Raw genomic sequence first — 14263 nt, 5'->3', positions numbered from 1 at the left:
CAGCGGAGGTATAAATTTTGTTTGTCTTGGCCCTAGGATTCCAATCATATAAGACAATTGAGACAGTAGCAAACGGTTCAAAAGTTATGGCCCCTTCTTTTACTTTTATTTATTTATTTATTTATTTTTAGTAAAATGCGAAATGAAGCGTGTGGGCTCAAACAACCTACACTTCTACACTCATTAAAAGGTGTGTTTGTACCATGTTATTGTATTATAATCAGACCCTTGCTGGATATAGCACTAAAAGCAACATATATTAATAGTCTGCAGTGTTTGTTGCAGCAAATGATATTTAGTTTTTATATCTAGTATGATCATTAATAGCTTATATTTTATTCAATGTCATTAAAAAGTAGCTAATTTTGCCCCATCACTTCCTGCCATGCCCCTGCCTTAGTCCACTTACTCATGCACACTTAATATCAGGCATTTCAGCTTCGAAAGACAGATAAACCTGGCCAGCATACAAGTTTACCTTCGACTCAGTGCCATCGTCTTCTCTTGTTTGTCTGTCCACGATAGCAAGAACGTCCTGCAGAAAGAGATCAATGTTTACACATTCGCTACTAGTTGCTAATGATTTTAAGGAGGCGCTTACTAAATTGATCCCAGTTCTGCCTAGTAAGCTGTACCTTAATTAGCTCTGGCACGTGGTATGAGTTGAGGATGTTCCTGATTCCTCTGTAGATGTTCACATGAATGATGATGTTCTGCAAACACAAGATGCAGGCAACACTAAACACTTTCATTTACCACGGTCGATACGTCGAGATAAAAAAAAAAAAAAAACAAACAACAAAAAAAAAACAAGGTGGCGCTTAAGGTGGTAATTACGTGGCCAACACCGTTTAGAATAAGAGCAGGGCCACCATTAGTGATGAATAGAAAACACACCATTTTGCTGAGCTGATTGAGGTATTCTCTCAACACCTCCTCTTTGGCCTGCACCTCAGTCTCCGTCATTCCATCAAACAGGTTAAAGAGGAAGTAGGCCGTGGTTTCTGATATGGGACGGAAAAGATTATTAAAAGGGGTTTCCTTCGAGATTTCATCCACACCTTTACATTCTAAATTAGGGCTGGGCGATATATATCAATATAATATCGATATCGTGATAAATGATTACACGATACACTTTTCTGATATCGCTGGTATGGTGATGTATTTTTTTAAAACCATTTTTTATAATTACAAATTAAACGGTACTGAATGGATGCCGTTGATTTGACTTTTTTTGAGAGAGCTATTTATTTATTTATTTATTAGCGTAATCTTTGTCTTTGTAGGCATTAAAGAAAAGTATCGTCAAACTAAGTTTAATGGTTTCTTGTTTATTTTACAACTATTTTGCAGACAGTTTGTTAGCTAATTTATATATTGTGTATAGTAGAACCGTCGAGTATTGTGATATGATATTCTTGTCATATCGCTCAGCCCCGTTCTAAATACATGCAGGTTTATGGTGGACACAAATATAAAGCTGAATTAATATAGCAGCAAAGGCTAGAGTGTGTGTATTAATGTGTATTGCTGACAGAGGCAGCTTCGCTACAGTCTCAACTGAAGTGTGTGATAATGTTTGTTGGGCAGCTGACAGCCCCCCCCCCCACACACACACACACTGCAGCACAATGAGATGAGACAGAGAGACCATCTCCATCTCTCCCACCTGCTCACACACCAGTGCTGAGGCCTGTCCAGACACACACACAGTTTACTCAGCAGCCTGACAGCCTTTTCACACACACACACACACTTACACGAGAGTACACACACGCGCGCACACACAGAGAGAGTTCGGACTGCATCAAGCGCACACACCTAACACAAAGTGAGGCTGTCAGAATCCATAAATGAGCCTCGAGATACAGACCTCTTCTCCATTGTGCGCGCACACACACACTGACATTACGCTCAATCAAAGAGTCTGTTTCTACAGACAAAAATACTTGTTTATCAATTCAATTTCATTCATTAATTTAGGAATATTAATGAATAATTCTTTACAGTCATAGACAAAATGCATATTAGCAATGGCACAGCAGCATGTTTTCTGATCACAAACCACAGAAGAATGAGCACACTGCGTAAACCATCATATACGGTAACGCTTCGGATTTGTTTACCCACAGAAACTGTATTCTTGTTATTAACATGTTTTCCTTTTCCTTGATCTTATGTTACCCGTGATTCAGAACATTTGTCCAGAATAATTTTTAAAGCTTGTTGACAGTTAAGCTGAATGTATGCTTTATATTTAGTAAATAAGCTCAATATTTAAAGAAACAACCTAATGCCTTATAGATCACGGCCACCAAGTAGAGGTGAATTGAAATTCTACTGCCAAAAAAATTTCATGTGTGCCACCTTAAGAAAATTGCTTAAGAACCGATAGTCAAAGTGGATTTGACCAAAACATTTAGGAAATGTGCGCTTCAGTAGATTAACATTGGGCGTCTAAAAGCTGAACATTCCAATAGGCAAATATCATGAACTTTCAAATACCATTTGAATAGTAACGTTTATTTTGACAGGCATAAGGCAGATATGTGTGTGTTTGTGTGCACGCGTTAGAAACAGCAATAGTATACCTGCTCGGTCTGCGTCAGCCTGAGCAAAGCGGCTATCTTTATAAAGCAGCTCTGTGATCTGAAACAAGAAATAATCATTCAAGTCACTTATTTCTAATAAAACCCTGCTCACACATCAAACCTCAAAGCAGAGGTGGAAAAGTAGTTTTAATCAGCTGTATGCTAGATCAGAAAAAAAACAAAACAACAACTGGTGAATAACTGCAGAGAAACAGAAAGAATGAGATGAGTTTAAATGAACGCATACCTTGGCCATGCTCTCCACATCTTTCGACCTGCAGGGGGCAGCAGAGGATCACAAATGTTGGTAATAACGGAACAATGTATACTGTACACAGCTGCATGAGTGCATAGAAACAAACACGCTCAAAGTGCAGATGTAAGATGATTATTTGTATACACTTCAAATAAATGACATTCTTTTAAATAAAGGATGAATAGTAGTTTTCCATGAAAAACATACAAAACGCCAAAGTCTACTACAACCTGAACCTAATAGCAAAGATCGTTTATTCTTATTCATGTTTAGCTTCAGTTTAACAAGACTAACACTCTAACTTGCACACACACAAATTCTCTCTAACTCGCACACGCACACTAACTCTCTAACTCGCGCGCGCGTACACACAAAGCACAGTTTTATTCTCACAGATAAACACAGGGCAACAAGTTCCATTGTGTCAACTCCTATTTATGTAATTTAGGGGAAAAAACAGTGCTGATTATGCTTTAATTTGTCCAGGGGCACAAATATGGCTGCCTATAATTTCTTAAGAAGGATAATCGATATGTTGATCTAGAGAGATACATTCTAGCAAAGTGATGGATATGTGTGTGTTTACATCCACATTGTGGTTGTGTGACTATGTTCCTTCACGTACTGCATTTAGGCGTTTGAGCCATTACAGCATGACCAGGGGTATCATCCATATGCATGAAGTGAATGAAGTGTTAGTGGGTGTGTGGCCTTGGGCTGAAACACAAATGCACACGCTCTTGCACTTACCCCCTAAAGCCACTGATCAGGCTTCCTCTGAAAGAGCTAAGGGAAACAGCTGGAAACGAGGGTGAAGACACTGCAAAGACAGGAAAGAGAAACCAGTCAAGAAGTGTCCATGAGCTTCTAAACCAGCACAAGGCGTTTCCAGACAAGAGAAAATCTTCAGGACAGAAGGCTTCGCAGTTCCTGAGTAACGTGTCAAGCTACATTTTTGAGCTAAAAAACCAGACGTTGGTGTTTGTAGCTGCTATATTTTAAGTGATAACAGGAACTAACTCCTTTCACAGATGTTCCACGGCATTAAACGTAAGTATCAGCGGATAAAAAGGTAATGGTGGTATAAGAAGAAACATAAAACACTGCAGGATGTGATGTTGAAAAAAGTTAATCAACTCAATGGCCTCACATCAGCATCACATGACCCTGTCATTAATAAACCGTTTTAGCTATGTCTACATTAATCCGGATGGATCTGAATACTGCATTTTTTGTTTTAAAAAGGTTTTTGAAAAAACTGTTTTCCAAAAATCGCTCGTCCACACTGAAACGTCTGTAAAACGCTTACATCCCTACACTGTGCACGTGTGTAGGCAGTTTATTTAGAAATGCGAACTGAAGGTTGTACAAAGTGACATTAAACTTTAACAGCGCTATCAAACTGGATAGCAGGCACAACAACTGCACTACAACATCGTCCACCAGCTTGTTTGTTTTGAGTTCAATGGGTCACATGACTGTTACATGACTACAAACACATCGTTTTTGAATAGCTGTGCTTTCTCAGTCCACACATTTGCAAAACGTGTCCACTTGGGAGAGCGCTTTTGAAAAGCTCTGTTTTTCACTGCCTCGGTGTGGGCGGAAGGCCAAAACATAGACAAAAAGATGTGTTTTCAAGTTTATCTGAATAAACGTAGACGTAGTCGAAGTTAATAAACCTTTAACTCAATGAGGCCTAAGCACAGGATGAGTACAGTGTTATGCAGTCACATGATCAGACATCTATGCTGTACATACAGTAATTCCCTATAATGTCATAAATATCTCTGTGCAACAAATATAGAGATGAGGAGAAAGAAACCGAGAGTTCCAATTGGTGATAAGAGAAAAGAACATAAATAATTTAACAGCATTCGTTCTCCTTTTTCTCATCCAGATTAAGGCTCGGTGTTCCCTAGATTCTGGCAGCAGCCATTTACTAATCATTTAAAAGGCCTGATGAGGGTCTCAAGCCATGTGTGTGTGTCATACTCATGAGGGCAATTAGCCTGCAGGCAAAATGTCAGCTAGATCCTGGCGTGTGTGTGGGGGACATGCTGCGCTCATGGGGTGCAGCAAGACTGTCATCTCGGTCAAGCCGCAGACCTCGAACTGACCTCGGACATTAACGTGTCTATGTAAAGCGAGAGAGAGAGGCAGGAAGTCCTGAAGACTTTAATACTCACACAGAGAGTAGAGTTCTGCAAGTCTTCCACTCGCTGCCACTGTTCGCACTTCTGCTGCAACGAAGTCGTCAGTGTCGACCGCACAGCCAGCGTCCTGCAGCAAATACAGCCAGATATGGGAACGCATTCTCTTTCTTACATACAGCCATGGGAGAAAGAAAGTACACCCTCCTTGAATACTATGTTTTTATTTATGAGGGCCTAAATAAAAATTGTGTGATTTTTCACCAACTTTTGTAAACAAACAAATAACTTTATATTAAAAAAAAAAAAAAAAAAAAACAACCACAACACAACTGCAAGTGAAAATTTCTCTGAAATGATGTGCGAGACTCCTACAGAGAACATTTCCTTCAGGTTATTGTTACTAAAGGTAGTTCTATATGTTACAGAATTATAGGGTGTACTTATTTTTTCACCACCTGGTTTCTGAATATTGGTTTACTTTTTCTGGAATTTATTTATTTTATTTTTTTAAAATCTGTTATCACCCGAGCTTATTTGTTTGTTTATAGAAGTTGGTGAGGGGCCACACAATTGTTATTCAGGCCCTGATTATTAAAAACATAGAACTGAATTAGGGTGTACTTTCTATTTCTCAGGACTGTACATGCACAGTATTGTGGGTGATGAGTCAGAATACATTATTCCGTTTTATTTGTTTTTTTCTATACAATGAAGACATTTGGGTTCGAGATCATGAAGAGAGTATGAGACGACGGATCAGAGTTTCAGCTTTCATTTCCTTTTCCTACAAAAAGCTATCGTTTCAATATTTTTCCATCAGAATAAAGTTAATCATGAGAAAGGTACAAAAGACATTTCAGCATCTTATCAGCTACTTGTGCAACAACTGAGTTGATAAAGTATTTACACCATAATAAAGTACAACACCTACAATACTCAGACAGTTTCGCAGTGTCCTGTGACAAAAAAATAAAAACAAAACAAAAAAACTATTATTAGGGACTATGCTGTCATATTGCCCAGCCTTAATACACAATAACAATAGTAACCACATGTGTATATGCCCATTAAGGACTGGGATGAGATAGAACCCATTAAAAAGGTCACAAAAACAGGCACGTGATATTCTATCACAGATCAAGTAAAAAGTCATCTATACACAGCTAATACATGGAGCTACTTCTTGCTTGGGAAGGAAGTATTTCTGTCATGGGACAACTTGCTAATTGTCCCCAGCCTCACCTGGTATGTAATTATATTGACAAGATTATAGTCGTAAACAATACTGTAATTAAATTAACAGGATCATTAGTCAGAATTATGGCAAAAATAGCTAAAAATTTCCATACCTTCTACATATACATACACACCAAATACATATTAGATTTAATCCCAAAGTGGGCATGGCCTAAACTGAAAAGGTTTGTTTTTTGGTTGAATTAAATATGAACCCAACCACTATGCTCCCAGAGAAATGGCAGCAGTCAGCATGGACTCTGAATTGTGACTGACAGTTCCTCAAGCTCAGCTATAACCCATCCCCTCCCCTCCTTATATATATTTTTTTTAACTTCGACTAACACAGGCATTTTTGTTTCTACCAGTCAATGATTGTTTCAAACAAAACGTAGTTCATTCTATTTCCCAAAAATACAAAAATGAGTAGCCTAATTTAAACTACCTAAACCATGACCAGGCAGATACTAAAGATGAATGAATAAACTCTGTAAATGCATTTGCTTTAAAGAACGACTTTTTTGTGCATCCTACAAGCTTCATACATATATAACTGGTTACTTGTTTGTGGCAAAATAAAAAAATATATAATAATCACACACTCCCGTGACTGTTTTGTTGTGTCCCATGGGATTCCAGTCCAAATGCATAGCTCTAGTCTCCACCAGATGCCTTGTGAACCTTTCTGGCAATGTTTCTTAACCAAAAAACAAAATAAAAAACAAAAAAACCCACAACAACCCATAAGTGTATAGTACGTATCCACTTATAACACATTATCTTTTGCATTCCATGTAATGTATTCATATCCGGTTACATGCCTAACCCAGACGTGTACACATAAGCCATTACCTGAAGAGCAACACGGGCGCTGTCCACTGAGGAGAAAGTAGGCAGCACGTAGGTGGAGTAAGTGTCAACGTCAAGGTGAACGTTCAGATCTTGCATGGCCTTCAGCACCTCCAGAGTACCTGAACAAAACAAGACCAATGCAATAGCCATCAGACTCAGAGGGGCTGCAAGAACAGTATTTATGCCATGAAATGCATTTTGATCAACTTGCACATCAAAGAACAAGTTCAACTTCTTACTAAGAAACAGTGCTTAGAGTTCAAGCCCGGTCCATCACGCTACATGAGGATTGCTACCATGTACTCAGACATGTACAAGCTGACACACACTATTAATCAGGCAGCATTCTGCTTTCAGCATTCCTTCACCAAGCTCTCCAGCAGTGCCTTGTGCTCCAGGCTCAAGCAGGGCCTCATACATATGGAAGAGTGCAAACTACGCATGAGTGTGTCTGTGTGGGTGATAAGCGAGGATCCAGATATATCCATGAGAGAGGTTATAAGTGCATGAAGCACATGAACTAGCAATTCCTGCTGTTTACATTTTGCAACCTGGACTTCAGTGCTCTGTATCCTAACACCCGGGGGAAATGCATTCACCTGGCTGGTCCTCGCACTTTCTCTCTCTCGCCACACAGCTGAATAAAATATGAGAGGTGCTTTTATCTGCCATTAAACCTCACATCTGGTAAACAGAAATGAACTGGGATATCCATCCCTCCATCTGACTCCAGCCATTCATGCTCCTCCAGAGCTCGCGAGATGCTTCTCCACTTTCACGAAAAAGCCAACAGACGATCAGACACTTCTTCCTCAATGGAACCTGAGAGCCTGCCATCAATTCACTCCTGTTTTATGAAAGGAGCGCACCTGCTTTCCTTATTAATAATCCATAACCCCATTTCTCATCCATAAATGTGGCTCAAAGACCACCAAGCGAACAGGAACATGTGAATGGGGCTGAGAAAGGGAAAAAGGAGAAAAGCAGCAGTATAGCCAAGCTGCCCGAATCAGCAGATTTTCTTTTTCTTTTTTTTTTTCCCTTTGGATCTCAGGAGTGTGTACAAGTGGGCTTTTTACAGCATTAGGAGTTCAGCAAATTCTCAGATGACTCTCAGATTTCTGTTCGACAGGTTTCATGACCAAGCTGCAAATGGAGGATGTGACCAAGATAGTAAAGAGGCTCCTCCACTGGAGAATACGCAAAGAGCAGAGCTCAGCCTCTAAATATAAAACGTAGCCGTTAAATACATACAGTAGGGCTGACTCAAAAGCAGAGCAGGGAAGTAAAACATCCCTGTCGACAGAGTAACCCTAAAATGCACTGATCAACACAGTTCAGCTTAAACTTCTCATTTTAACGTCTTGCTCCGGTCTCTCTCTCTGAACTCCATCCCTGCCTACCGTCTTGCTCTCTCTCCATTCCTCGGATACTGGTCTACTCTCTCACGCAACCATGTCTTCTATGGGTGACCATTCTTTTAGTGCTGCTGCTCGCAATCTCTGGAACCCCTTGCCTCAAAACTTATCGTTTAAATCTAAACTTAAGACCCTCCTATTCACACTACATGACCATACTGCCAGCTCTCGGTAAATCCCTACATCCACTTCCTTCCATCATTTCCTGTTCTATTTGCTTTTAAAATTTTAGTTGTTTTTTTTTCCTTGTTTGTTTCCCTATGTCGTATTTTATACGTTTACTTTATATGGTTTTATGCTCATAATATTTTATTATTATAAATAATAATGAATTATTATTATTACTACTTCTACTGCAAGAGAAGGACCGTAAATCATCATTATATAAATAGCCTAATCATGGAGGGGAAAAGCTCAAAATGTATATTCCAGCAAAAGACCAGAATCTAGCTGCCACTAGCGTTTACATATTAAACGCAATGCTCGTCAACTGCCTGCTGATAAGGCGACAGTAGTATTTATCCCTTACGTCATCAATACCTAAAGCACCTGCTACAGCAGTGCTTTAATCCTTTAAATCAGTCCCTCCAGGATTGTGCGATCGCAGAAATGAACACAAAAACAAGTAAACTTGACACTATTATGAGGAGTTCAGGATTTTTTTAAATTACCGCAGATTTTCCGCAGATCGTGTGACGTCAGCACAACGTGCATTCGGCCAAAGCCCTCTTCGATTCAGGTGCGTCGAACGGGAGTACATTTTTTCATAATCGCAAATCTTGAAAAAAGCCGCAGCAATATCAAGCATATGTCCAGCGCTCGTATCATAAAAAGGTCTGAAGATTAAAAGACAACAGGAGTAAAAGTGACGGATCAGTAATGCAGACCGTGCACTTCTTTCGCCCTTGAGATGCTCTAGCATCCCATCCTCACTATTTGAGTGAAACATCAACTGAAATCACTGCTGATGGGACAAGACTGCTTCTCGTCTGGCTCGGGATTGGAACGGGCCGAGAGAGAAAATATAAGCGGATGCAGAGATAGACAGAACAGGCAGATGACAAAAGGAGGAAGAAGTTTCATGTTTCCTTCTGTCTGACAGGCGATGCAGGTTTCTAACACGGAGCTAAAAGCTGTCTGAGGGTGAAGAGGAAGGCCAGTGCATATTTCTCACACCGTGTCACGGGTAGCACGCCGCCTCCACTGATCCACAGTGACAAGCGCTGTTCGCTTGCGGCTGGCGAGATAGCACTAGCATATGCTTCCGCAAACCCGCCTGCCTAAATCCACACCTCATCAAAATGCAAACTTTTCCCTTCTCTTCTCTCTCCCTCTCATTCGTTTTTCTGGAAGGGGGGGGGAGCGGTCCGGCGCCTGCCCGCTAGTGACACCTGTGGACGTAAAGTGACGTAGTGCTTAATATTTCATGGCCGTGCACAGCGGTGCGCGTAATCCAAAGTGAATTCCCTCAGAGCGCTCACATTTACATGAGACCCAGTCACTCTGCATTCCATCATATGAGCTTTACCACCCCCCCCCCACCCACACACACACAGCTACAACCAGCAAATGAGTGTGAAACAAAGTTTGTCTTTCCTTAAATGTCCCGATAATCTGTATTCTTGAAAAAAAAATTAAAAATAAATAAATAAATATCAATAATAATAAAAAAAAATCTCATTGTCCATGTTTTAGCTTTAACATTAATACGATCTTCCTTTCGCTTCAGAAACAGATTTACACAGAACACATGGAAATAGGATTAGAAATAAGTTAAAAAGCACAGAATTTAACCCTATGGTAACGCTCTGCCCCGCGTTTAACTGCTCACACAGCCACTGGTTACACTGCAGGGGACACACACACACACACACACACACACACACCATGACATCACCTCAGGCTACCGCACCAAAATCCTCTATTCTGTCTATGACCAGTCTTTAATCTCCAACTACACTGCTCCAAGCCAAACTGTAAGATTTTCCTTCTTTTTTTAAAAAAAAAAAAACAAAAAACAACACAAAACAAAAAAAAACAACATACTATTATTCACAATTATTTCAGAAGTTTGTCGTTTGGAAATGCAGTAACTAACACTGAACATTAAGCAAGCAAACTTGTGTCAATCTGCTCAGATGAACAGCAGTCAGGACCTACCTGCTGTGTCTCTGTCTTTCTGATGCTTGGTTAAAAGGGGCCAGAAGTAGTGAGGCCTTATGGGAAGTCCTTCCTCCTTCATCTTCTTCATCACCTCTACTGCCATAGCTGCGTATGAGAGAAGCTATTAGTATTATTATTATTAGAACTTTTCTGACACACAGCATGAGGCTAGGTCTGCACAGGAAAACTAAATATGAGGCATCCTCAAAGTGCACACACAAATTTATTTATATACATTATAAATACATATATTTATGTATATAAATACATACACACACACGGTCAAAAGTTTGGAGACATTTGACTGAAATGTTTCTCATGATCTTAAAAACCTTTTGATCTGAAGGTGTATGGTTAAACGTTTGAAATCGGTGTTGTAGACAAAAATATAATTGTGCCAACATATTCATTTCTTTCAGTAGAAAACTAACTTTTTATTTACAAAAAAAAATTATTATTATTATTATTTTTTTTTTTTAAACGGATGACTTGGAGCGAAATATTCCCAAAAGCAGCCAATGAGTGTGCAGCGTAGGTGGGAACTCCTTTAATACCGTTTAAAAAGCATCTCTGGGAAATTCCTCAAGAAATCGGTTGAGAAAATGCCAAGAATACATTTCTGGAAATTCTAGGCAAAAAGGGCGTCTACATTGAAGATTGTTTTTTTTTTAATTACAACATAATTCCCATAATAATTTGTGTTATTCCAGAGTTTTGATGACTATTATTATTCAAAAATTTGTCTAAACTTTTAAGCGGTAGTGTGTATTGTATTCTATACACATACACACACCTGTGTTCTTGGACTCCAGAGCACAATACAGTGTGAACTGCAGTGGTGAAGAGTGCAGGTTGGAAGCCTTCAGTTGTGTGCAGAAATTGACCAACTTCTCAGGGCACTGTAACAAAATTACACAAATCAAATATTTTCACTGACAGATAGAACCAAGAAACTTTCTAATGAGCAGATTTTCTAAAGGCTTTACAAATGTTCATACAAGTGTGTGCAGACAGAAGCGCCAAAAACATTAAATCATTATATTCTGAAGTTACTTACTATGAACCCATTTATGAATTTGGTCAGACTGGAGTTTCGTTAAAGTCACTGTTAAATTAGCTTCATGATTAGCCTCTTACTATTATTATAACTTCCATTTACAATCACTGGCAAGAGAAATGTGAGGCTGGTCTTTTCTGATTGGAGATCCCCCCCCCCCCCATGCTACTTTATTCTGGCTGGTTTAAGTTAAGCGGGAATATCCTGGAAGTGTCATCAGGTCATTTCATGTAGAAAGCAGGATGGTTTGTTAGCTACTTGCTAACTTGCATACAGAGTTGTGAAAAAGTATTTGCCCCATCCTGATTTATTCTGGGGTTTTTTGTTTGAGATCTTCAAGCGAAATACAATATGACACTAAGGCAACCTGAATAAACGCAACACAGTTTTCTTTAATGAAGCAAAAAAATAAAAAATACATCAATTATGCAACACCTATCACCTAAGTGAAAAACTAACTGCCCAACCTTAAACTTAAAATCTGGTTGTGCCACCTTTATCAGCAATAACTGCAACCAAACACTTCCGATAACTGGAGATCGGTCTTTCACAGCACTGTGGTGGCATTTTGGCTGACTCTTCTTTGCAGAAATGCTTTATTTCAGCCACATTGCAGGGTTTTCGAGCATCAACTGCCCGTTTAAAGTTCTGCCACAGCATCTCCATTGGGTTCAAGTAAGGACTTTGACTAGGCCACTCCAAAACTTTCATTTAGCTTATTCTGAGCCATTCAGAGGTGGACTTGCTCCTATGCTGTGGATCATTGTCTTGCTGCATAATTCAGTTGCACTTGAGTTTCAAATTACGGACTGTAGAAAAGATATTCTCCTTTAGGATTTTCTGGTAAAGAGCACAATTCATCTTTCCCTCAGTTATTGCAAGTCTCCCAGGCCCTGAAGCAGCAAAGCATCCCCACACCATCACACTTCCACCACCATGCTTGACTGTAGGTATGATGATCTTTTTGTGTAATTCTGTGTTGGTTTACACCAGATGTAACGGGACCCCTGTCTTCCAAATGGTTCCACTTTTGACTCATCAGTCAACAGAACATTCTCCCAAAAGGTTTGAGGATCATCAAAGTGTGTTTTGGCAGAAATAACTGCTGTATAATGTGTTTTAAGTAGCAGACTAATACTTTAAACCATGTTGACAGAAGCTATTGACTGTAGAATGTCTAATAACATGTGGAGGTCCTCACCTTATTCATATTCACACAGTGACGGAGGAAGAAGTTGCCCATGTTTAGAGTTTCACCGTCTTGTAACTCTGTGTGTAGACCAGGGAAGGTTTTCAGCACAGTAAATGCAGTGTCTTCGAGGCCCTGCGTGGTCAGGCTCAAACACAGGTTCATTGCATCTACATGCACACACAAACACACAATTTAGAAACTGCACAACAAGAGTAACAATATCAATGCAGGACAGTCTGTTATCATATATCTATTACGATCTATACTTCAGTCATATATCTCTGATTTTTTAAATTTACAATGATTTTCAATGCTCCACAACAAAAATAATCAATCCATACAGGATTTTGTACACATTTGTATTACTTTTCTAACTGCAAGGACCATTGGGCTCTCTAATATATATTTTTTAAAAAAAAGAATACTGAAAATAACTGGAAAAAAAAATAAAATTTCAACATTTCAATTCAAAATTAATCAAATTCAATTAATTCAAATTAATTCAAATCCAAATTAAAATCGGTGTAATTAATGAACCTAAAAACGTTTAAAAATAAATAAATAAATAAAAATAAAAAAGTGTGTTTTAAAGAGAGGCGTTCGCAAAATCCTGGAGGGACTGAATAATACATTTTTAAAAAATGACAAAGAAGTCAGAAAGGTGTTCAACGTTACAGGCCAACACGACTGTACCTGGCACGTAGCCTCGCTCATGCCGCATGCACTCCACTATTTCAGGCACGTACTGCTGATGGCCAGCTTTAGCCAGACTGAACACCACCTGCATCAGGTCTCGGTCCATCAGATTGGCATCTTTGCTCTGCGCTGTGTTCAGAGTCTGTGATTCAGGAAAAACGGCAGACACGATACAACAAGAATGCAGGACCACACTTACATAAATAAATAAATAGTAAATTGCTAGCTTGATTTGTTTCTCAATGCAATTCAATTCAAGAGCAGCCTCAATTCTGCAGCATTTGCACATGAGTAGCCATTACATTACATGACCCCTCGTACTGAACAATGAGCATACATGCTGTACTACATGACCTCACACAGACACAAGTGCACACACCTGAGAAACGGCATCAGGTGGATTAAATTGTGAACGCTTTTTTAAATTAAAAAAAAAAAGAAAAAGAAAAAAAAGAGACAGACATCCTTTTGAAGTGCGAAGCAACAAATTTGTCCAAAGGAAATGTTTAATATTATGTACTGAATATTAAACTCTGAATTACTGAACTAAATGGAAGTGAGTAAGCCATGGCTGTACTTGCCCCACCCAAAACTACAAAGCTGAAAATATGCTACAAAGTGAGTTATGTGTTGCTCTCTGCTG

General features: G+C 39.2%; 1 protein-coding gene across 1 annotated transcript in view; it reads right to left on the bottom strand.

Moving 5' to 3' along the window:
* lrpprc (leucine-rich pentatricopeptide repeat containing) overlaps positions 1-14263 on the bottom strand; it is a 73208-nt gene that overhangs the window by 46504 nt on the left and 12441 nt on the right. Inside the window, exons 8-19 of the mRNA XM_053620164.1 lie at positions 13618-13762; positions 12934-13091; positions 11469-11574; positions 10673-10780; positions 7095-7213; positions 5040-5133; positions 3601-3670; positions 2842-2869; positions 2595-2652; positions 898-1004; positions 636-713; positions 479-535 (exon numbers count right to left, since the gene is read on the bottom strand). Of these exons, the coding sequence (XP_053476139.1) occupies positions 479-535; positions 636-713; positions 898-1004; positions 2595-2652; positions 2842-2869; positions 3601-3670; positions 5040-5133; positions 7095-7213; positions 10673-10780; positions 11469-11574; positions 12934-13091; positions 13618-13762 (1128 nt within the window). The remainder of the gene's footprint in view (positions 1-478; positions 536-635; positions 714-897; positions 1005-2594; positions 2653-2841; positions 2870-3600; positions 3671-5039; positions 5134-7094; positions 7214-10672; positions 10781-11468; positions 11575-12933; positions 13092-13617; positions 13763-14263) is intronic.

The sequence above is a fragment of the Ictalurus furcatus genome, chromosome 3 (assembly GCF_023375685.1).
Source record: "Ictalurus furcatus strain D&B chromosome 3, Billie_1.0, whole genome shotgun sequence".
NCBI classification, from domain to species: Eukaryota; Metazoa; Chordata; class Actinopteri; order Siluriformes; family Ictaluridae; genus Ictalurus; species Ictalurus furcatus.
The sequence above is the reverse complement of the archived record's forward strand: the minus strand, read 5'-3'. Positions and strand labels throughout refer to the sequence as shown.